Source organism: Aedes albopictus, chromosome 3, assembly GCF_035046485.1.
Source record: "Aedes albopictus strain Foshan chromosome 3, AalbF5, whole genome shotgun sequence".
NCBI classification, from domain to species: Eukaryota; Metazoa; Arthropoda; class Insecta; order Diptera; family Culicidae; genus Aedes; species Aedes albopictus.
Window position 1 is genome coordinate 31308212 of NC_085138.1, and position 25311 is coordinate 31333522.

The 25311-nt window shown below is 42.1% G+C and overlaps 1 protein-coding gene across 5 annotated transcripts in view; it reads right to left on the reverse strand.

The window, feature by feature from the left end:
* LOC109419190 (band 7 protein AGAP004871) overlaps window positions 1-25311 on the reverse strand; it is a 177170-nt gene that overhangs the window by 16472 nt on the left and 135387 nt on the right. Inside the window, exon 1 of one of the 5 annotated variants that reach the window (XM_019693397.2) lies at window positions 15150-15222. The exons of the other annotated variants lie outside the window; for them this stretch is intronic. Within the exon in view, the coding sequence (XP_019548942.2) occupies window positions 15150-15207 (58 nt within the window). The 5' untranslated portion in view covers window positions 15208-15222. Of the gene's footprint in view, window positions 1-15149; window positions 15223-25311 lie in introns of those variants that run through there. 5 annotated transcript variants of the gene reach the window in all.

Here is a 25311-nt window from a genome sequence, read left to right on the forward strand (position 1 = left end):
TGTAATATTGTTTGTAATAATTCTTTTCTGGAATTTCTATTTCTAGATGAACCCCCACAGATATAATTGATAGAATGCTTGGTGGACTTCCTGAATAAATATTTCAAGAAATATTTGATTAAGCCTTTACAACAATATTTTGAAGAACTCTGAAGTACTTTTGACTGCATCATCCGAGACAACACTGTAAGAATTTCTGCTAGGAGTGCTTAGAAAATACCGAATGACATCCTTGCTTTAATCACTTAAAAGATTCTTGAAGGTGAATTATTCTTCAAGAAAGATTTTCAAAGAAAACGGAATAGCAATTTCCTATAGGATTACTTGGTGGAATTAATAGAATAAATTATTACCAATTTTTTCGACACAATTCTTTAAAAAAACTATACTCATCGTAAAATAGGTAACGTAATCTGGGGAGAAGTTGATCACTTTTCAACTATTCTTTTCAATCAAATCAGGTACAGTTCATATGATTCCGAACTATTTTTTTTACAACATGTTCTGAGTGGACCTGTATCAAGTTCTGCTAACGAAATTCTTACCAGGAACTGCTACATTTTGCAAAAAATGTTGAAATAGCCAAATTTGAAAACTTTATATTTAAGTTAATCAACTAATCGCATAACATTCTTAGATTGAACAATTATGGAAAAAAGTAAATTTCATGAAGTTGAATTTGAATAAGTACTCAAGATTTTTACAACTGGTGTATTTGGTATGGATAGGATAGGATAAAATAAAGTTTAGTAAATTACATAATGACCCATGAACGCCTAAAGATAGGCAATTTCTTTAAAAAAATCGTCTTACTTTCTCAAAAATATGTTATTTTCAAATAAAACTTATATGTTAAAAACACTTTTAACTCGATGCTATGTTCAACAAGCCTCTCACTCTACTCACCATCCATAGTCCATCTTATTAACGATCGATTAAAATAATCGAAGTACGCAAATTAGGCACCGGCAGCGCTCGCATCGTTTTTGCTCCTGTATGACATTTACTCACTACCGCCATCTAGGGTCATGTTTGCGACACAAAGTATGTTTAGCATTGGGCGATAATGCATCCGTGATTATGATTTATATTTATTTATTCTAAGTGCTACGTCTGTTTGTCTGTGCTTAGAGTATCAATCGCCATCCATTACATTCTGAGCCCAATTGAGCATAACATACCGGCGTGTTAAACGAAGGACTGCAGGTCATACAATTTTCTATATTTGGCCTGAAAACCCTCTTATAAACCCTCTTATAAGAATGAAAAATGGTGAACACCAACTTAGCTTTTAGCCGATTGAGTTGAATCTTGCACCGGTTATTCTTCTCACCCTTATCCTTCACTGCAACTCTTGTTTGCTGGTAATTTGTTAATTTTGCTGATTTTTTTTGTGCTGGTTGCGGTCAGTAATACTAATTGCTGTGTAGCAGCAATTGTTTTTCGGTTTGCTGAAGTATCCAGCAATTTGGACAGATAATCAGCAACGCTTGTCTATTGCTGATTCTTTGTGCCGGAAGCATTTTAATATTTTTGTGTGTTGGGGTGCCCCATGGAACTTTTCGACATTTTTGTATTCGGACCAGTCTAGTGCCGTGTTACTCTGATATCAAGATAATTTCATCATTATTGTGCTGAACACACATTTTGACATCTATTCCATAAGAACTCTCACATTCATAAATTGTGACAATGTACACAAAAGTCACAAATGTGTAATCCTTATTTATGATGAGAGTATTTCTGAGAACAAAAATCTTATGGATTTAAACAAACATTCCTTAAACAAATAGACATTTTTACTCGTGAAAATGATCGTAAACCCGAGAACTCTTTCTGCCACTTCGTTCAAGTGTGTCGTTAAATCGATGAGGCCTATAATTGACTGCCCGGTTTATGGCATCTATTTCTGTATGGGCAGTTGGCAAGAAAGTCACCGACAACTAAACAGTATTTTCTTCAATTCTAAACCGACATGTTGCTAACAACATTCTTCCGATTGCGGTTTCCCGGCGGCAGCGTTTGCTTGACAACATGTCGTCATCCTACGGGATTGTGTGAAATTTACGAACCTCGTAAATCGGAACACATTGAGAAAACACACTTCAAAATCCCCATCCCAAAACAAGAAAGAGTGTTACGCCTATTTACCTCACCGCGAAATGAGAAAACAAATCAAGCGATTCGAAAATTATGTGCTCCCGAAGAGTTGAAGTCCCCTTCGTGTTCATAAAGATTTGTTTTTGTTGTTCGGAAGGAAGAAAAACATGAATCGCTACTTAACTTTCAGAAAACTACCACCAGATGTTTTCAGTACCACCTTCATGGGTTCACTTGGCGCGTTCTCGCCCTGCTTCGAACACGAAACGATTTTTTCACACCTTTTCCGGACGCGCGGCTCTTGTCATCGCTTCCGAACTCTTCATAACACGGATGATGTGTCTTACAATCACAAATCCATGTTTATTTCTTCAATCAACTGAAAACGGTTCGGTTCCTTTGGCACTCCGTTTGCGGAAAAAACAAACCACTGAATGTTTCCACCGAATTAAGCACTCGCGCGCACATTCGCTTCACTCAAATTTCTACGCCCGCGCCCCCGACCACCGCGAACGTGCTTCAGCAGTATTTATTTTCATTCCCCATGCTTTTTGATGCGTTGAGTTTTCCAATTTTCCGATTTTAATTGCGGCTCGAGTACATAGCAGCAGGCGCAAAATTCTCCGGTCGACGACCACCCTGCTTGAGTGATTTTCACGCGATTAGCTGAGGCTGGTGCAACGACGCGACGACGGTCACAAGACGAAATGTACCACCACTCTCGCTAGCACTAAGTGGCGTACTAGTCTGGGTGGACCTTCGACTTGTGGGTCCTCCTCCTGACCAGGCTGAGAGAACACGCGATCATCGGCTGGCAAACAACCACTTGCCGGTCGTTGTGGTGCACAGATTTGTAGCACTACAGTGGATAGTGGATATTCCTCTGCTGGTGATGCTGCTGCTGCTACCCCCTTCTCGGCCCAATAATGGTTTCGTAATCTCCTGCGGTGAGCACGTAGGATTTGTCGATTTTTCTTCTTCCACAGTGATGGTGATTAGCTAGACGGCGGTATGATGGGTGTATGCATAAATAAGTTTGGAATGTAGAAGGTACGCTACCAATTGGCATTGATTCGTCTCAAGGATTTGTTATCTATAGGGTGGTTCAAAACTCCTTTCGTTGGTGTTGATTTTGGAATCCAGATATAAGTTTGAAAATTTAACTGGTTGGTGTGCATACATTGAAAATGTGCTTAAATTAAAAGCGTATAGAAAGAGGGAATTTTGTGCATACATTAACCCTCCTAAGATGTTAAGTTTTCCGCACCATAATGGTTTAATGCACGTTCAGCGTGCCTGGCTGGGTCATATTGACCCCAATACCCTACTTGGGTTAGGAATCTTAGTTTGAACGAACAGGTTTTTATCCTGAGAATGGAAGTTTCCTAAGAGCCAAAAATAAGGTGATTCTTAGAGGCTTTAGGGGCGTTTCTGGAGGTTGTTGGCGTTTCAATGGGTTTACGAGGACTTCAGGGGCGCTCCAAAGGGTTTTAATGGCCATTCAGGGGGTGTAAGTAGCTTCTGAAGGGCTTACAAGCGACTTCAGGAGCACATCAGAGGTATTTCAGAAAGTTTCAAGGGGTCACAGGAATGTTTTAATGGCTTTAAGGGTGTTTGATAACATATCAGGTGCGTTTCAGGGGATTTGTAGAGCCTTTTACAAGCGTTCCAAGTGGTTCTAGGAGAATTTGAAATTTATAACGAGGATTTCAAGAGTGTTTCAATGGGGTTATGGAAGGTTCAAGACATTTCAGTAGCGTTTCCAGGGATTTTCTGAAGGTATCTCAGGGATTTAAGCATTTTCAGTTAAATTCAAAAGGGATTAGGGGATTTCATGTGCGTTTCAATAGTATGAAGTGCCACAGAGACCGCTAGAACCCCTCGAAACCTCGTAAGACCTCCTGAAACCCCATGAGATCCCTTAAACACCTCAGCGACCTTCAGGAATCTTCCAGGATCCCTCCGAAATTTCCCACAGAATTGCTCTAGAAAAACTGCCATGGGTTTTATAAAAAAAAACAGAAACCCGTATCAGATTTTTTTCAGGGCTTCCTTCACCAGAAGTCTTCGGAAATTCTTCCAAAGTTTCCTTCAGATATTACTCCGGAGATTCGGTCTTAAAATCAACCAATATTTCTTTACCGTGATTTTAAATGAAATATTTCCATGGCTTCCTTCTCTCATAATTTTCTTCAGAAATTCTGTTAAGCAGGTTTCCTTGGGCCCATATAGCCGAGGCGATAAACGCACGGGTATTCAGCATGATCATGCTGAGGGTGACGGGTTCGATTCCCGGTCGGTCCAGGATCTTTTCGTAAAGGAAATTTCCTTGACTTCCTTGGGCATAGAGTATCTTCGTGCCTGCCACACGATATACACATGCAAAATGGTCATTGGCAGAGGAAGCTCTCAGTTAATAACTGTGGAAGTGCTCATAGAACACTAAGCTGAGAAGCAGGCTTTGTCCCAGTGAGGACGTTACGCCAAGAAGAGGAGAGAGAGAGAGAGGAGGTTTCACAAACAATTGGTTGATTGTGCTAACGTAAGAACATTCACGATCACAAAATACGCGAACACGAGACGGAACACAACACTTATCGTTCTTACTAATTAAAAGGAACTTTAAAAATTACCTTTTTGGTCGACCGGTTTCGGGCTCGAAGTTGCCCATCTACGGGACGATGTCCGACTGATTATTTACACACAAACACATTTTCATACTGAGCACAGTATACGTCAGGGGGAGGTGGTTGTTATTGTTGTTTCATCCGTTCCGTCAAGTGGAAGAGCGGCGAGGTTATTGGAGGATCATCCTCATTCATTAGAGGACGATCGGATGTAGCAATGAACATTGATTCCCATGCGTTTAATTGGGAGGCTTTTCGGACGTTTTTTATTAGTTTCGCTTCTGGCCAATTGATGTTGTGGTTTTGGGCCGTGGAGTGCGCCGCTACACTAGAATCGTTAGCTCGTTCATTGTCCACTGCATTCTTATGTTCACGCAAACGAACTCTGAATTTTCGGCGGGTTTGGTCCATGGGCGAAACTACGGATTTTTGTCAGGGGGTGCACCACAAACAAATATTCATTAATTCATCTATTCATCATTCATCGCCTCATGTCACAGCAAAGTATTCAAGTTCCAGGGGGTGCCTGGCATCCCCGGCACCCCCAGTAGTTTCGCCTATGGTTTGGCCTATATATACCGCAGGACAGTCTTGGCATGGGATTTCGTATATACCGGATTTTTCCCCAGATGCTACTCTGTCCTTAAGGTTGCACAAGTGGTCCTTCAAAGTGTTTCCACTTTTGTACACCACGTGAAAACCGTGGCCTTTCAGGACAGCTTGAACTGGGTTCGTCAATTTGGGGTAAAACGGAAGGCTTATCCTCTGGGCTTCTTCTTTCTCCGGACGAAGGGTTGTTGCATCCAGTCTGTGCTTTTTTCTTTGATGTTTACGAAGGATTTTGTCCACGAACTCCTTTTTAAAGTTCCTTTTAATTAGTAAGAACGATAAGTGTTGTGTTCCGTCTCGTGTTCGCGTATTTTGTGATTGAGAGGAGGTTTCCTTAAGGAATTTCTTAAGTCCACATGGAATTACTTTTGAAATTACTTTAGAAAAGGCAGGTTTCTGTAGATTCCTTCCAAAAGTCCACCAGGAGTTATTTAAGAAATTCTGGAATTCTGAACGTTGATCGCACGCTGCCTATCGCAACGTTAGGCTGACGATGTGATCGATGGTTTAGCGACATACAATAGGTAGTGCGAGTTAATGGCACACGTTGCTTGAAGCGGTGGAGTAGCCGATTGCGCAGCGCTCGATGCGAGATACAACAGGGATTTTTAACCCTTCCGTTACCAACCCCCCCTAACGAGTGTGCGAAAAAACACTCTTTTCGTTATAACTTTTTTGTTTTTCAATATTTTTCGACCAAATTTTGACACAATAAGCGGATATCCTTCTAATTTAAGGATTTGCTAGGGATTGTTGGATTGGCCACCTGGTTCCGGAGTTATTCCGGAATCACAATGGGTCATTCGATTTGGCCATTTTCGAAAAAGTAAATTTTCGATATGAGAGCCGTTCAGTTTTCAGACCTAAGTGTACTGGAATGATGGAAAAATTTGTCTAGAAGTCCATCCTGGTCAATACGTGCCTTGGAACTCGATTTACGGATGTTCCGGGGAACCGGTTCCGGGGTCAATTTTTGAATATGATTCAACACCATCATGCGACACCTCAAACTTCGTGATTTTCCAAGATGCATCATTCTGTACTGTTTTGGCGTTGTCTGAAATATTGTTGGCCATTTTGGAACTGGTATTCGGATTTCCCGGGAATCGGTTCCAGTGGTTCCGGGGTCCAATTCAATAAAATAAACAAACACCACCATGCGACATATCAAACTTCATGATTTTGAAAATTATGGCATTTTATCATAATGATTGGCCACTTAGGATACATTTAGCCATTGTGAAATCGGTATACAGATTTTCCGGAATCCAGCTTCGGGGCCAAGTTTTGAAATTGGCCACCTGGTTCCGGAAATTCCTCCAGGAATTCCTCCGGAAATTCTTCCAGGAATTCCTCCGGAAGTTCCTCCAGGAATGCCTCCGGAAGTTCCTCCAGGAATGCCTCCGGAAGTTCCTCCAGGAATGCCTCCGGAAGTTCCTCCAGGAATGCCTCCGGAAGTTCCTCCAGGAATGCCTCCGGAAGTTCCTCCAGGAATGCCTCCGGAAGTTCCTCCAGGAATGCCTCCGGAAGTTCCTCCAGGAATGCCTCCGGAAGTTCCTCCAGGAATGCCTCCGGAAGTTCCTCCAGGAATGCCTCCGGAAGTTCCTCCAGGAATGCCTCCGGAAGTTCCTCAAGGAATGCCTCCGGAAGTTCCTCCAGGAATGCCTCCGGAAGTTCCTCCAGGAATGCCTCCGGAAGTTCCTCCAGGAATGCCTCCGGAAGTTCCTCCAGGAATGCCTCCGGAAGTTCCTCCAGGAATGCCTCCGGAAGTTCCTCCAGGAATGCCTCCGGAAGTTCCTCCAGGAATGCCTCCGGAAGTTCCTCCAGGAATGCCTCCGGAAGTTCCTCCAGGAATGCCTCCGGAAGTTCCTCCAGGAATGCCTCCGGAAGTTCCTCCAGGAATGCCTCCGGAAGTTCCTCCAGGAATGCCTCCGGAAGTTCCTCCAGGAATGCCTCCGGAAGTTCCTCCAGGAATGCCTCCGGAAGTTCCTCCAGGAATGCCTCCGGAAGTTCCTCCAGGAATGCCTCCGGAAGTTTCTCCAGGAATGCCTCCGGAAGTTCCTCCAGGAATTCCTCCGGAAGTTCCTCCAGGAATTCCTCCGGAAGTTCCTCCAGGAATTCCTCCGGAAGTTCCTCCAGGAATTCCTCCGGAAGTTCCTCCAGAAATTCCTCCAGGAATTACTCCAGGTATTTCTCCGGAAATTGATCCAGGAATTCTTCCGGAAATTCCTCCAGGAATTCCTCCGGAAATTCCTCCAGGAATTCCTCCGGAAATTCCTCCAGGAATTCCTCCGGAAATTCCTCCAGGAATTCCTCCGGAAATTCCTCCAGGAATTCCTCCGGAAATTCCTCCAGGAATTCCTCCGGAAATTCCTCCAGAAATTCCTCCACGAATTCCTCCGGAAATTCGTTCAAGAATTCTTCCAGGAATTCCTCCGGAAATTCCTCCTGAAATTCCTTCAGGGATTCCTCTATATTTTTTCCAGGATTCCTCCAGGTATTTCTCCGGAAATTCCTCCAGGATTCCTCCGGAAGTTCCTCCAGGAATTCCTCCGGAAATTTCTCCAGGAATTCCTTCGGAAATTCCTCCAGGAATTCTTCCGGAAATTACTCCAGGAATTCCTCCGGAAATTCCTCCAGGGATTCCTCCGGAAATTCCTTCAGAGATTCCTCTGGAAATTTCTCCAGGATTCCTCCAAGAATTTCTCCGAAAATTCCTACAGGAATTCCCAAGAAACAATAAGAGGAATTTTCGAAAGAACTCCTGGCAGAATATTTTGAGGAAATTCCTGGGGGATTCCTTGGAAAATTTCCCGAAAGAAGTCTCGGAGGAATTCTCATTAAATCTCATAAAACTCATAAAAACTTCAGGGGGAACTTCCTGGAGAAATTCTGGGAGGAACTTTCGAAGGAATTCACGGAGGAGCTCCTGAAGGATTTTTTGGTGGAATTTTGGATATATTATTTAGGTGATACCTGTTTGAATTTTCGGAAGAAACTTCTGGAGGAACCTCCAGGGTTTGCGGAAGTTACTTGTGCAAGAGCGTTCGGAAGCATTTTACGCGGAATCACCCGAGACGATTTTTTAGAAAATTCTCTGTAATTTATTTCTGGAGAAACCCTCACAGTATCCAATAAGCATGTCTAAAAGGAATTCTTGGATGAATGCCTAGAATCAAATCTCGATAACAAACTCCTGGAGGAATCCCTGAAAGGAATTCATGTGACACTTTTCGGAGGAAACTCTAGAGGAATCCACGGAATGAGTTTTTGGTAACCTCGCTGGATTGAATAAACTGGAAGAACATCCTTCAGGAGGAATCTCCTGGATGAATTCGGGATGGATTTCTTTGGAGAGGTTGCGGAATTCCATCAGGAATCTCCGGAAGGCATTCCTGGATGCATTCTCAGAATGAATACCCAACAGTGGCAGTTTCTGGTTCAAAGCATAAATATACGGATAGCAATCAATGGTTCCGCTCACGGTCGCATGATTGCGTTTGTTCATCTTCGATAAAATGACCCCGGAGCTATCGGAACCGATTCCCGGGAAATCCGAATACCGGTTCTAAAATGGCCAACAGTATTTCACATGGTATTTCAGTTAACGCTATATTAGCCCAGAATGATGTATTTTGAAAATCACGATGTTTGAGATGCCGCATGACGGTATTGAACCATTTTCAAAACTTGGCCCCGGAACTGGATTCCGGAAAATCTGTATACCGATTCCACAATGGCCAAATGTATCCTAAGTGGCCAATCATTATGATAAAATGCCATAATTTTCAAAATCATGAAGTTTGATATGTCACATGATGGTGTTTGTTTATTTTCGAAAATTGGACCCCGGAACCACCAGAACCGATTCCCGGGAAATCCGAATACCGGTTCCAAAATGGCCAACAATATTTCAGACAACGCCAAAACAGCACAGAATGATGCATCTTAAAAAACCACGAAGTTTGAGGTGTCGCATGATGGTATTGAATCATATTCAAAAATTGACCCCGGAACCGGTTCCCCGGAACATCCGTAAAACGGGTTCCAAGGCACGTATTGACCGGGATGGACTTCTAGACGAATTTTTCCATCATTCCAGTACACTTAGGTCTGAAAAATGAACGACTCTCATATCGAAAATTTACTTTTTTGAAAATGGCCAAATCGAATGACCCATTTTGATTCCGGAATAACTCCGGAACCAGGTGGCCAATCCAACAATCCCTAGCAAATCCTCAAATAAGAAGGATATCCGCTTATTGTGTCAAAATTTGGTCGAAAAATATTGAAAAACAAAAAAGTTATAACGAAAAGAGTGTTTTTTCGCACACTCGTTAGGGGGGGTTGGTAACGGAAGGGTTAAGAAAATCACTGATGGATATAAAATCTTCTCTAGATTCCTTCTGATATTGAATCCTGCAGAAAACTTAACTTGTAAACTGCTAAGGAGTAGAGCCTGGAGTAATTTCTGCAGGAATTTTTTAGAGAATATTTCTATAAATAAATTCTGAAAGAAACCCCAAAGGAAGGTCTGAGTAAATCCAAAGCAAATCTTGGAGGAACTTTTGGAGAAACAGCAGGAGGATCTTTCAGTAGTCGAATATTTGAATACATGGCCGAGAAAATCCCTGAATAAAACGAGTAGTTTCTGGAGGAACATTTAGAAAATTAAACGAACAATTTCTAAAAAGGTTTGTGGACAAATATCTGAATTTCTAAAGAATAATCCTAGAAGAATTTTCAAGAGAGTTTTTGAAAGAGTCTTCAATCTTCTTTGTGAAATAAAAAACTCCGGGAATTGCATCTTTTGAAGAAGCGTTCGGAGGAATTCCTGGAGGAACCTCTGAATTCCTGGAAAAATGTCTATTAAAACTTTTAGAGAAATCGCACAGAAAAACTCCTGGAGAAAATTCTGACAATATTTTTTCAGATGTGTTTGAGAAAATACATCAAGGGATGTACACAAGCATGAGCTTATGTAGCATTAAAATTTTTTGATGATATTTATGAGAAAACCCGTGGACTTGTTTTAAGATGAATCTTTTGAGAAGTTTCTTAAGAAACTCCTGCAGGAAAATTTCAAGAGCACTCCCTGAAAGAAATCTTTTGATGAATCCTTGCTAAAATCATTCTACTTAGGAAATTCTGCGAGAATTCTTTTACCGCAAAAACGGTAGAAACATTTTATTAAATCCTGGAAGAATCTTCAAAATAATCTCTGGCGTTGTCCCAGAAAACAATCGTGGGGAGTTTCTAAGAATTTTCTGAAGAATCCTTGCCGGAAAAGGGGGTTCCTTGAGAAGAATTTTCAGTTGAGCGCAATAGACAAGTTATTTTCTTCGGGGTTTTTCAACTTAGAGGGCGCTGAAGGTTGAAAATCATGAGTAATTAGCTCTGATTGTACCATGACAGCACTACCTAGTACCCCCTGAGTGTCCCCAAAACACCCGTGACACCCTCGGGAACTCCCATGAAACCCTTTAACAGCCCTTGAAGCAAGGTCCCTGAGGTCCCACGAAACACCTTTGAGATTCCTTAAAATATCCCTGAAAGCACTGAAACCCCTGAAATCGCTTGACACGACTCTGCGGCCCCCTTAAGCACCCCTAAGATCTCCTGGTACCCCACTGAAACCCTTTGGGACCCCCTCAAACGCTAAGGATTATTAAGGGGCTTAGACGGGTTTTAGAGCATTCCAGTAGGCGTCAGGAAGTTTCGAGAGGGTATAAGGGGCTATAGGAAAGCCTTAGAAGGTTTTTAGGTAAATCCCCTTTCAGGGTGGCCCATCTCCAGGGGACTTCCAGAGGTTTTTAAGGTTTAAGGGAGGAAGGGAGATTCCCGGAAGTTTAAAACAAGGTTTCAGGGACTTATTTGGGGTACTCGGCAGTTTCACGGTGAGGGTTTTTCCGGAGGTTTAAGAGAAGTTACTGGGGGTCTCATGGGGTATCAGAGGCGTTTGAGAAAGGGTTTTGTTAGCCACAATAGCCCCTTGTATCAACTACTCCTATGGAAACCTAACGCGAATGAACAACGAGACAGAATAGGTAGGAAAACAATAACAAATGACATGAAGAAAACTGACCGACGACTGGACGAATAGACGGTGATATTGTCGACTCACTCAAAGTGCAAATTTTCGTTGAACAGAAGATTAATTAAAGTTTCATTGTAATTTGAAGTGAAGGTGCAGTGAATTTGTTATTCTAAGATAAAACTTAAGCTATATTAAAACTTATAAAACTACTTACAGACTAAGGACTAGAATTAGGACTAAAAGTTTCAGTTCTGTTGTGAGCAGATTAACTAGTACGGAGACTGAATTGTAGGTACGACTGAATTTGTAAATAAACCGATCCTAAAATATAAACTATTTTTTGAAGCTTTAAGCGGATCACACTGCTAGTACGGTGGATTGATTTTGCTGGAAGAACTCCGATTGAATCTGTCGCAACAGGTTTCATGTGGAGAATTTCAGTGGGTTACAGGAGGCTCCAGGGAGTTTACAAGGGTAACTGAGGTTTTGGGGGGCAGAGGGTATTGGCTTCCCGATGGCTTAAGAGAAGTACTCGGGCCGGGATCTATCACAGAGAGGGCTCAAGATCAACTTCAGGACATTGATCCAAATTGACATGAGCCTATGAGTGAGTAACAGTCTGACTCGCAATACTACGAAAGATAACAAGTTATATATCTGTCATCTACCCTACAGTCGAGAAAGTTCTTGGATACCTTTAGAAAGTTTGATTTCACTCTCTCAATTTCTCTCTTATTAATCCAGGGATTTCTTCTTGAGGTTCTTTCCAGACTTTTGCACTCCTACAGGAACTTTTACCGAAATTCCTCCTGAAATTAATTAAGAAAAAATGTTTTTCTTTGAGTTTCTAGTGGAATCTCATAAAAATTCTATCGAGTCTACTCGAGATTGCTTCCACATCTTCTCCCTGATATACTCAAAAGATTTTCTCAGGAAGTTCCGAAGTTCTTCACAGGATTTCTTCAGGCTTCGGGCAGGATTACCATTGAAATTTATTCTGGAGTCTCTTGCGAGATTTGCCTTTCAGGTTTCTCAGTTTTCTCCCGGAATTTATACTGTAGTTTCCACTGAGATTACTCCAATAGTGTCTCCCAGAGTCCCAGTTTTACTCCTGGAGTTCTTTGTGGGATTCCACAAGGATTCTTTTCTCACAAGGGATTCCGAAGGATTTTCCAGGAGAGGATGTCTCGTGAGAAGTTCCTGGAAAAGTCGACACGAACTACGGAAGATTCCCAGAAGAAACTTCGAGAGAAACCTTCCGAGGAGCTGCTCGAAGTTCGAAGTTTCAGGATAAACTACGAAAGAAGTCTTATGATATTTTCTGAGATTAATCCCATCCCTTGAAGAGCACATGTTATAGAAAAGTATATGCAACTCTTGTATGACCAAATATAGTCATACAAGAGTTGCATACGTTTTTGTAGAACATGTGTGCTACTCGGGACCTCTGGAGAACATCACGGGAGAAACTCCTACACAAGCCACGCAAAAACTCCATGAAAACCCCGGGTCTTGCAGATGGAAACGCAGCAAGTAATAATTTGTGAGGTGAACCAGCGTCTAACTGAAAGCCTCTTAAATAAAGAAAAAAAAATTGCATGTAAGAATACTTGGAAATACGAAAATACTTGAATCATTCCCTGGAGGACAAAGTATTGGTAGGAACCTCTAAGAGGAATGCATTGCACAAAAAGTAGAAGAGGTTCAGGATAAATACATCAGAGTCATCTGCTTTAACCTGGAAAATCACCCCTTGACCTTTCTTTCATCAATGACGAATATGTTCTGCCATATACCAAGCTAGAACGTCTCAGATCCACCCTAGTCCCAGCCAGAACTCAGCCAGTAGTAATGCGTGCCAAGTCAAGTAAATCAGCGGAAGCAGCGGGGGTGAATTCACGTTTCGCATCCAGTCCAATAATAATCGACGAGAGATGCTGGAGATAAACAAACAAGCTCACTCGGACGTAACTGACCGGGTCTTTCGATTTTTGATGTTTGATGGCGCCAATGTTTTTTTCTTCTGCTTCGATTCTTTGATGTGTCCAATCTGTCTATATTGGCATAATTCCTTCGGCTCGTGAATATTTTGATATTATGAGGCACAGCTCCTCGGGCCAAACGGAAAACGAAACTCCAACAACAACATATTTTGATAGATGCTGACGATATGTCGGCACCACCACCACCACCATTTGGGTGAAGAACATATGAAATTCTCCTTCGCACGGATGTTTGACTCGCACTCGCTGGGAAGATGTTTGCTTTTCCGTGGGAGGAAAGTCGATGTCTACTCGCTGGGGAAATGGGTAATGAGGAAGCCAATAATCTATTTTTGATAGATTGAAAGGCAATAAGATTATGTGGAGACATGTTGGTGGAGTTTGATTGACAGCTTTGACACACGAACATTTTTTTTCGGCTCGTTGACCAACTGTCCATATCTGTCAACACTAGTGAAATTAGAGGATTGTTCTATCCATGTTAGTTGATGTCACACGCAGAAAATAAGAAGACAGACCATTGAGAGCTCCATCATTAACATTGTGCGGCAGTGCTTATGCTCCATCCATCAACCATCAACCAGACAGTTGACGGTTTTGAAGTTTGACGATTTCAGTTTATTTGAGCAACATGTACTCAGCAAAGTAAAGTTACGAAATTCATCAAAATATCATATAAATTTTCACCATAAACGTGATACATGAATGCCACAGGGATACTTTTTGAGAATTTATCTTACTGAATTATTTTTATAAGAAAGACTTATGAAAAGAGCAGAAAGATCATAAAACGATGCAGACTGGAATCGATCCATCAATGTAGAGATCAGGTATTGCCCTAGTAACATTTTTCGACTAGAAGAGGTTTATAAAACCACCATAGAACTAAAATAAAAGGCAAAATATCAAAACCTCTACAAGGTCATAGGTTATCGAAATGTTACTTGAGTGGGAGCGGGAACAGCATTTTCGTAAAAAAATAGTCAATATTCTTCACGCAAAAAAATCCGTTCCGATATACGTGCACTCCCAATCACGGCAACGGGAACTATGCATAGCAACGATAACAACAATAAGAAATGTACACCGTGAACTAGATTTCACGTTTTCTAGAACGCCCATATTGACAGCTGGAACTAGTTCCAGTTCACGGTGTATATTTGCTTGTTCTCATATTTGCGTTTGTTTGTTCACGTTTATCAGAACGGTTTTCTGAGCGTGTTTGAAGCTTCTATATTCTTACAGATGATCGTTTGTTTTGTAAGAATTTCATCTAGTTTTTTTTCTAATACTTTGTTGAAAATTTCCCAAAATTTAGTTAAATTTCAGATAACGAAGGTTATACAGATAGAGCAAGAATTATTTGATGGACGACAAAAGTTTAACATGTCTGTTGAACATGAAGTCAGCTAATATGTAACTCATAAATGTTATTCATTGCATACACACTGGTTTCAATGCAATGGAGATGTGAAGATGGTTTTTGTACAATTGATTTGAGGTATGTACAGACCTAACGGATACAAACTGTTTTCGTCAATGATAGTGGAACTACCAAAACTGTCACAGTTTCAAGTTACATTGTTCAAGTCCCGGAGGAATTGCATCGTTTTTCTTCTAGATTTAACAATTTAATACAATAGCCATGGGCGTATCACTTACTGTTGAACTGATAAAAACTTTTGTTCTGACAAAAAACCCCACTAATGCGATAACTTCTCCACGCAACTGCTATCAGACACAAGTGACAACAACTCCCTAAATTCCACTTACGCAGCTCGACGTAGCACTCACAGCCTCCGGACTCGGTAGTGATACATTTGGTGTTCATCGCCTATCCGCTGTTGACTCCACCAGCACCGTCGGCACATAATTTCCACACTTTTCTTTTATTACTATTAGGATTTCGATGCCTTCCGAACTTTTTTCCCGATCCCAAACTGACGGCGCAAACAACAACTGCGAAGTTGTCACAGTCGGTTGGGAAAACTAATAAAACAGCCCACTTGAGAGCACATGGGCTGTGCTAAGCGGCGTCGGCGGCATGCAGCTCTGATCCAAACGGGCGTCAGCTGTTGGTGCCGGTTCAACTACAGATCAGGATGCCACTTTCCGCGCCCAGCCGGTTTAATCTAAGTTGACTTTAATGGATTCTTCTGTCTGCAGACAGGCCTCAACGAGATCAACAACAGTGTTCACGATTCAATCCGCGTGGAAAACAAAAAGCAACGCGCGCGTGTTAATGTTGTCACTTGTTTGTCACGTCACGATGACGACGAAGACGACGGCGACGACAGAAGGCAGAATAAAATCTCAATCGAGAGGAAAACCGCCGGTGTGGCAGTGGAAAGTTGAAAAATCAACCAGCACCACTTGTTCGACGGAGGAGACTAACATCGCGTGCTGAACGATGATGCCGGTTGCCGGTGGAACCACGTGCTGCTGCAACTGATCTCGCTGAAAGGTGGTGGAGTGCGGAGGAGGCAAGAAGTGATGCGCTTGTTTATTTTATCCCTTCGAACGCTTAGTCGCTCGATTCGAAATACAGTGAACCCTCGTGATAGGAGAATTTCGTGTACTTTTGCCCCGACATTGTTCGACATTTTTACACAAATAAGTTCAATATTCTACTCCACACTACTCGGATAGCAGAAGCTTCTCTCCGACATCGGGGACGTCTCAGCCTAACATTCTTGACCTGGTCAGTACACCTGGGCTGCAAAACGGTGAGTCGAAAAGGAGAGCGTCCAACATAGCTCTGGTCCTCACAAGTTCCTACCTCATGCTTCCACGGGTCAATCGATGACAAAGACCGCCAGCTAAGAGTTGTGTGCTTAGCTGGTAGTGCAGCCTGGGCACTGTTGTCCTTCTGACTTTAGCTAGATTGAGGAGGTACGTCTCGAGCGTCTGTTCACCAAGGAGGTGTGGCTCAAACAGCGTCTGTTCTGGCATCCAGCGGCTGAGTATGAAATGCTCCTCCACCGGAAGCTACACCTAAGGTGGCAGCCGATGAATTTCACCCCAAATCGTATTCGGAGTTGGCAGCACCCTCTCAGATTACAATGAAACTTTCTAGACCTTGACTAGATAAGCCACTTTGCATACTTGATTTCTTCACAAACACCATCTTCGATTTCGATGAATTTTTGTCTGAAGATAGGTAATTATGTTCCCTATAAATATAAAAAATGAATTAATTGAATACTACTTACTTACTTTCAGTCATGGGCGCCCACGATGGTGCAGAGGGCCGAATTGAAAGATTTCCATCCTGGGCGATTGCCAGCCATCGCCTTGACCTGTGGCCAGGTCAAATTTCTGTCGACTTGCTTCATTTCTTGTTGAGGTTGCTCCGCCATGAGCCTCTGGGTCTGCCTCTGCTGCGATGTCCTGCTGGGTTCCAGTCTAACGCTTGTTTGTAGATTTCGTTTCCGCCCCTGCGTAGAGTGTGGCCGACCCACCTCCACTTTCGCTCCCGAATTTCTGTCGCTATCGGCTTTTGATGACATCGACGATGGAGATCCACGTTGGGGATCCTATTGTGAGGCCACTATGCACGAATTATATACCGGAGGCATCTATTGATGAAGACCTGTAGCCGTTGAGTATTCTCCACTGATACACACCATGTTTCAACACACACCGAGTTGAAAATTCGGATTTTGGTGCGTTGACTGATCTGGTCTAGGATCTGGTTGTTTTTCCATACCTTTCTTAAACTCGCAAAAGTAGCCCTCGCCTTCATGATCCGTGCACCTATGTCGATCTTGGTGCCGCCATTTCAGCCGCCATTTGGCTACCAAGATATTGGAAGCTTTCAACATTCTCCACTGATTGCCCAGCTACCGTAAAGCTGGAAGGGTTGACCATGTTTACATCCAACGATTTGGTCTTGTTGACGTTGATGGTAAGACCTGCCGCTGAGAAGCGATTGGCAAGATCATCGAGCTTGCTCTGCATATCAGAGCGCCGTTGAGCTAGGAGAGCAACGTCATCAGCCAGTTCGAAGTCGTTTAGGTGCTCCATGGTAATGGGTTGCCACAGCAATTCACGATTTGGTTCACAGTCAATGGCACCAACCAGGATCTCGTCGATTACGATGAGGAACAGAAGCGGTTATAGTATACATCCTTGCCTCAATCGGATCAAGGATCGGACAAAACACCGTTGTGCAGTACTCTGCACGAAAATGCTCTGTACTGTGCTTCAATGAGGTTGATGATTTTCTCAGGGATACCCTTGCGCCTGAGGGCTTCCCACATGTTTCCGTGATTGAGACGGTCGAAAGCTTTTTCGTAAACAATGAACACCAGGTAGAGAGACTCTTGGAATTCATTGATTTGCTCCAGAATGATACGGAGCGTGAAAATATGGTCCACATAGGATCGTCTGGCACGGAATCCTGCTTGCTGCCATCGGAGAGTTGCGTCAATCTTCTCCTGTATCCGGTTAAGGAACACTTTGCAAAAGACTGAGAACGATACACAGCAATATGATGCACCGCCAATTATCGCATACCAGTCAGGTCACCCTTTTTGGGTACCTTTACTAAGACGCCTTGCATCCAGTCGGCCGGAAATATCGCGGTTTCCCATATGTTGCAGAATAATTGATGCAGTAGTTGTGCGGATACTACGGGGTCAGCTTTGAGCATCTCAGCTGATATGCGATCGACCCCTGGGGCTCTGTTCGATTTCATGCTACGGATGGCTGTTTCTATCTCCTGCACTGATGGAGCTTCGGTGTTGAAACGGGTAATGCGTTGAACCCTTGGCGGATCATGCTGAGGTGTTGATAGCGTGGCCGACATTTGAAAAAGCTTTCCAAAGTGCTCGAACCAGCGTTTCAGCTGGTCAGCCGGGTCGATCAGTAACTGTCCAGACGTGTCTTTAACGGGTATCGTAGCATACATTTTGGTCCCACTAAGGCGACGTGAGACATCGCACGCTATGTCTGAACCAGCAGATTATAAAAATTGAATGTACATCGGGTTTCTTTCCATAAAACATCAGTATTCAAGCTATATTTTCATTTGCAGAAGGTTTTAAAATATTCTATCGGTGAAAATTTTTTCATACATTTTGTATGGGAGAGAAATTGACCGAAAATGAGGATTTTAAGCAAATTTGTATGAAAAACGTTCAAAAAGATGGAAAAATCAAAATTTTCCCGATAGAATATTTTGAAACCTTCTGCAAATGAAAATATAGCTTGAATACTGATGTTTTATGGAAAGAAACCCGATGTACATGCAATTTTTATAATCTGCTGGTTCAGACATAGCGTGCATCGGAGAGGAGACGGATGTCGCCTGTGTTTGCGGCTTTCTCGCCTTCGTCGGCTAGGGAGTCCGCCCACGCTCTTTTGTCCCGTCTACATGAGTGTTTCACTTCCTTCTCGAGAGCCGAATAGCGCTGACGGGCTACGGCTTTGGCTCCTCGTGGTTTCGCTCGCTCTATCGCGGCTTTGGCGTTTCTTCGCTCCTCTATCTTCCTCCAGGTATCATCTGTGATCCACTGCTTTCTGCGGGTGCGTAGCTCACCCAAATTATTCTCGCCGGTGGCGATGAAGGCGTTCTTGATGGCGCTACTTTGATCTTCTACGCTTCCACCTTCTGGAATATTCGCAGCACGGTTCTCTAGCTCCTCGACGAAGGACCGTTTCACCGCAGCGTGTTCCAGTCGGCGTGTGTTGAACCGGTGCCCAATTTTCGTCTCCTGTCGCTGGATCCTGGCAATACTCAGTCGGATCTCGCCGATTAGGAGATGATAATCGGACGCAATGTCGGCGCTACGTTTGTCCCGCACATCAAGAAGGCTCCGTCTCCATTTTCGGTTGATGCAGATGTGGTCGGTATGATTTTCTGTTATGCCATCACGGGAAACCTATGTCACTTTGTGCACTGGTCGATGGGGAAAGAGCGATCCCCCAATCACCATATCATTGTTGCCACAAAACTCTGCAAACAGCTCTCCGTTTTCGCTCATTTCTCCGAGACCATGGCGTGCCTTGACGTGCTCATAGTCCGAATTGTCGGAACCAACCGTTGGGTTACGCGACTATTAGCGGAAATTCATACGAACGTAACGTGATTTTACATGATATTTTATGTAAATATGCACTAACTCTAGCATTCCCTTTATGTGCATGATTTTTCGCTGGATTTTACATGAATATTTTTTTCTGTGTGGGCAAGAAAACATGATAGCCACGCTTTTCGTATGATTTCATTGCAGAAATGGAGAATTTACTTTCTCATTATATGAAAATTCAGCTCATTACAAGGCTCATTACTACAATTTAGTACTTCACTGATTGCGTCCTAATGGTGGAAATTTGTCCTGATTTGGGCGCAAATGGTTTATACATGTTTATACATGTTTCCACACATGTCGTTTTTGAAGTTTGCATCACTACCTTTATAACAATTCGTAACATAGGCATAGAATGTGGAATCATCTAGTGAAAAGTGCTCTTTCAGTTCAGGAAAACATGCAATTCTCAATTGAACTTTAATTCATTTTTATTTTCCACGCTATCGCTTCAAAATGCTCGTACACGCTTTGCCTAGTTGTTAAATATTTGACCACTTTTGACAGATAAATTTTGGTAAGCTGTTTGGCTCTGTTTGTCCCTTTTTGCCTTTCTCGTACACTAAGTGTACTGGAAAGGCTATATGTTCACTCCAAAAATGACTTTTCGATAGTAGGCCCGAAGGGTCGAGTCACATATACCAATCAACTCAGCTCGACGAATTGAGGTGATGTCTGTGTGTATGTATGTGTGTGTGTACAAAAAAAAACTCACATCACTTTTTGGCAGTAAACCAGAACTGATTTTAATGACCGACGGTTCATTCGACGGGGAATCTGGTCCCATTGTTTCCTATTGAAAATGGTTTGGATCGGTCCTGCCGTTCCGGAGTTATGGCCATTTAGGTGTTCCGGAGCGGTACCACAGGAAGGGGCCAGATATGAAAATGCATTTAACACATGCATGTCACACATCAAACGACGGGATTTTCGATAACCTGATGAAGGGTAAGCAGGAAAATAGTCTCAGACCATATCTGAACCAGTAGTGTTCCGGAACCGGTTCCGGGTGTCCCACCAAAAGTGGCCAAATATAAAAGTGAACCAAACCCATGCATGCGACACATCAAATAGCAGATTTTTCGATAACCTGATGAACAGTGAGCAGGAAAATAGCCTGTGATCAAGCAGAGACTACCGGTAGTGTTCCGGAACCGGTTCCGGGTGCCCCGCCGGAAGTGGCCAATTATAAAATTAAACCAAACCTATGCATGCGACACATCAAATCGCGGCTCTTTGGATAACCTGATGAACGGTTAGCAATAAAATAAAATCAGACTATATTTAGGAAAACCAGTAGTATTCCGGAACCGGTTCCGTGTGTCCCGCCGGAAGTGGCCAAATGTAGATGGGAACCAAACCCATGCGTGCGACACATTAAATGACAGCTTTTTCGATAACCTGAAGAACAGTAAGCATGAGAATAGCCTTAGATCACAGCAGAGACTACCGGTAGTGTTCCGAAACCGGTTCCGGGTGCCCCGCCGGAAATGGCCAAATATAAAAGTGAGTCATAAAGAAGAGGAAGATCAACAAAGTAGGTATTATTTGCTTCTTTAGAATGTTTACTATGAGAGCAAGACATTTTTTTTGATATTGTTCTCATATTGAAATGGCAGTCAATCGTTAGTGTATTTATAATCTCTGAAACAGTCTTTACAAGGAATATTAAGACAGACGATGCCAACCTGAGACGAGACTCGCGAAGACGGTCTTCTTATTCTCCAGTTAGTTATTTTTTATCTTCTTCCTATCTGTGTTGACATTATGTTTTGAAATGCTAGTTCGAACACGTACGTGACATCATCATGTCAAATGCAATGTGAGTGAATCCGACTCGCGTACAAAATCATGTTGAGGTGAATTTTTGCATCGCCAAGCATTTTGTTTACAATTTATTTGTGACAGCACAACAGAAGAAATTGTTGCTCGGAATGAATTTTGCCGTTATAATTTATCTCAGATAGCAATACTTTGATCGTTTCAGGTAACGTAATCAAATGAGCTACAACTGACAGCTGCATTTGAGCTACACTTGACGTTACCTTTTTCCTCTTCGTGAGTCTCGTTTCAGATGCCAACTAGCCCCCAAAATGGAGAGAATACTGTATAAGTATGTTTCCATAGCCAACAGATTGCTACAAATATGTCTCCAAGAGAGCGAAGAAGTCGTCTCTGCTGTGGCTGTAACACGTAGTAAATCCGATAGGAATGCAATATTTTGACACTCATGGGTTCAGAGTTGGGTGAAAGTGGACATTTTCCTGGGTAGCTGACGGGTAGAGATCATCATAGGCGACTTGCTCCGCCAAAGCTCCACTCCTCAATGAGATAGCGTCACACTGCCCACCTCGCCATGATGCTTACTGTCTCGGGGAAGACACCCAAGGGGAATGTCACTAATCTTTGTTCACACCTCACAACAGGCTGCTTTATTCGGATAATATCGCTTTGTAATAGATCGTTACTTGCGTAAGTGAGGGAAAAAAATGGTGCCTGCCTTTTAAAAATAATTGTATAAAATGTACAAATTTTCATAAATTCTTCAAAGTTTAAGCAGCAATTTATAAAATTTTCATTAAATTAATTGAAAATAACTTCACATCTTATGCTTTCTGCAGAAATCTTTATCACATTTTTAAAATCTGTATTTTTCTGTATAGAAGGTAAAAAAATCTGTATGACACAGAACAATCTGTATATCTGTCACCTCAGATCAAGAGCGAGAAAAAAACATTTTATGTTATGTTAGGTCAGAAGGAAGGTAGAATTAACCAACATGTCATACATCTTTCATTCTGTACTCTAGATTTTTATCCAACCAACGCTGCCACCGAGATGCACTGGGTCCCAAAAGAAAGTCACGAATCAGAAATAGTTTACGTGCATCGAAACGAGGATGTCTATTTATGTTTGGAAATATCGATGTACCTATAGCCTCATTCGGACGGAGGTCACACCCGCCGTACCTACTATACGGTCAATCGTTGCTGATTTATCTAAATATACCCTTCCCGTGAACACCACCGACCAAACCATTTACGATCAGGAGGAGGCCGGGTGAGAATTCACTTTGGCTTTCTCCCATTTCGCCGGTCTCTGGGGGGCTGCTAGTTGGCAGCATCATTGACGGGTGTTTATGTGGCAAATGGTCTGAATTTGAAATATTGCCGGTAAATAAATCGATGGCGATAGTTACCAACAGGCCCATGCCGCTGGTCTATGGATGAGAGATGCGGAATGTGATTGCAGAAGGGTGGTGGTTGAGGTTTGGTTTTTAAGGAATTTTAGAGATGGATATTTACCTGAAACGAAAAACAAGAAACTTTAGGTTAGAAATGTCGTCAACATACTTTACCCGATGTTTGTATTATTATTGTTTACTTATTCATTTATCGGTCGTCACATGGGCATAACGTAGCCGAAATCATGTGAACATTGTTTGCATTGATTTTACATATTTTACTGCCTGAATACTAGCCGAAGTACTCTGGCTATTCGAAGTTGATAAAGAATAAACATTTGATGTTAGAAAAAGAAATTTGGGAGACTTGAACTTAATTTCTTGCTATATTATACTAAAAGTATTGACGGGACGAATTGTCGGGATCGGTAACGGAACCAAAAAAAAAACCCCTAATTATTCCACCTAACGGTGATGGCGCCTTTCTCGTGCCATCAAAAACACATTTCAACACAACCAATGTGACATGTTGATGAATATCGCACATTCATACGTTTAACAGAAATGGAACCGCCATCTTGAGTATAAGGCTGCTGACTTGAATTTTGGTCCGACTTTAAGAAATCATGGTCTCCAGTGTTAATTTTCGTATAAAATTTGTCAACCATGCTAAAGGTTACAAAAATCGCCGCAGTTTGATGTGTTGCATGATGGGGCTTGGTTCAGTTTTATATACGGTCAGTTCCACCGGTGTTGGTCTGGATCACTGAAATGGCTATAACTCCGGAACGCCTAGAACGATCCGAACTTTTTTTGTGCACAGACATACATACATACACACATACAGACATCATCTCAATTCGTCGAACTGAGTTTTTTGATATAGGTGACTTGACCCTCTGAGCCTTCTATCGAAAATTCATGTTTTTAGTAAACATATTTCCCTTCAGTACACTTCGGTGTACGAGAAAGGCAAAAAGGACGTTATCGGTAGACAACTACAAGATAAGGATAAACGGAATGGAATCGACAACTTTAATTCCTTGCTGAATTCGGTGAGTTCGTTCCATATAATCATATAACAATTCGTCATACTCATATATCTGCTCGCATTGCATTGCATTGTATGTAATGTAACTATTTTGTTAATGATATCAATTTTAAACCATAGAGATAACTGTCAGTAGTACCTCGTGGTTTTCATCCAGTCTATTTGTCCGCATTCCATAGTCGGTCAACCAGCATCTCACGTCACGTCGAGACAACGACAAATGACTCTGCTGTCCGTTCCACTATCAACACGGAGACCAATCGACCCCGGAAAAATTCTACACATTCTCCCACCGTTCTCGATTTGCATCTGCATTCTACATCTGTTTGCCTGCAGCTATATAGACACATCGTTCGGTGTGAGATGCCAAGCATTACAAATTTGCACTCTCACTGGTTCTCCACCTCGAAACCATTAATTAAACATCATATTTATAAATCAACCAAATGAGCTGCCGCTGCTTGCGCTGTTGCAGCTCGGTGGTGAGGAGAACAACTCATATCTCAGAAAGAGGAACCAGTAAATTTTTCCCACTCAATCCGATGAAACGTGTTTGTGTGTGGATGAATGGGCGGCTATTAATGTCGGCTTTCCATAAAAAATCTACTCTTTGAGTGCTAATTTTAGAATTGTTTTCTTTTTTCTCCACTTTTTTAACCCCCCCGAGGATGAGTGCAATGATTATTCGTGGGTAAACATATTTTTCCACAACCACTACCTACAGCCAAAACCAACAAACTGAGCTTCGAGATCGAGTGAGCGAAAATGCAGTTGTTCAAATATTTTACCGTGCCTCGTTTATTCCCCTGTCAGGGCGGGTAATTAGTAAGTAAACAAACTTCGAATGTGTTTGGCCAAAAGCAAACGATGCGAGGGAGGTGTGTGGGCACTTTGAATGAGGGCCGAATCATATGCTGCTGCTGAGTCGAAAATGATTGAGGCCACAGCGCAATGTTTCATGTTTCAGTGTTTCAATATTTATTACTTCTTACTTCTATCCTCTATTATCTACTTTCTGTTTTCTTTCTTCTAACTTTTTTATTTGTTTTCTTCTTTTTTTATAGTTTCTATCTTTCTGTTTTCTTTTATATTACAGTTATAGTAGTAGTTTTCTTTTATATTACATTATAGTAATGATGATCAACTTTATTCTTTTCTATTATGATTGGTGTTTTTCGGTGACATCAAAAGAGTTTTCCATCGTCAAACAAACAGACGACATATTGACGAAATTCCCATCGATTGCACTTTAAACAATAATTTAATCGAAAACAATGCTAGTTAGTGTACCATTTGGGCAGGTGTACCTATTTTTGGCACTTGCCGCTATATTTAAGTCAATTTCAAACCGATTGATTTGAATTTTTGTACAGAGTTAGATGCTGTACGTGCCTAACTCTATACAAATTTCAAATCAAAAAGTTTGAAATTGACTTAGTAATAGCGGCAAGTGCCCAAAATAGGTACACCTGCCCAAATGATATAAGACCCTGTTTAAACCAATTTAGTAAAATCACTGGCTCCCAATGTGGAGTATTGAGCATTTTGGAACCAATATTGTGGGCTTCGTGGCCGAGCGGTTAGCGGCGTCAGTCGTTTAGGTGTCTC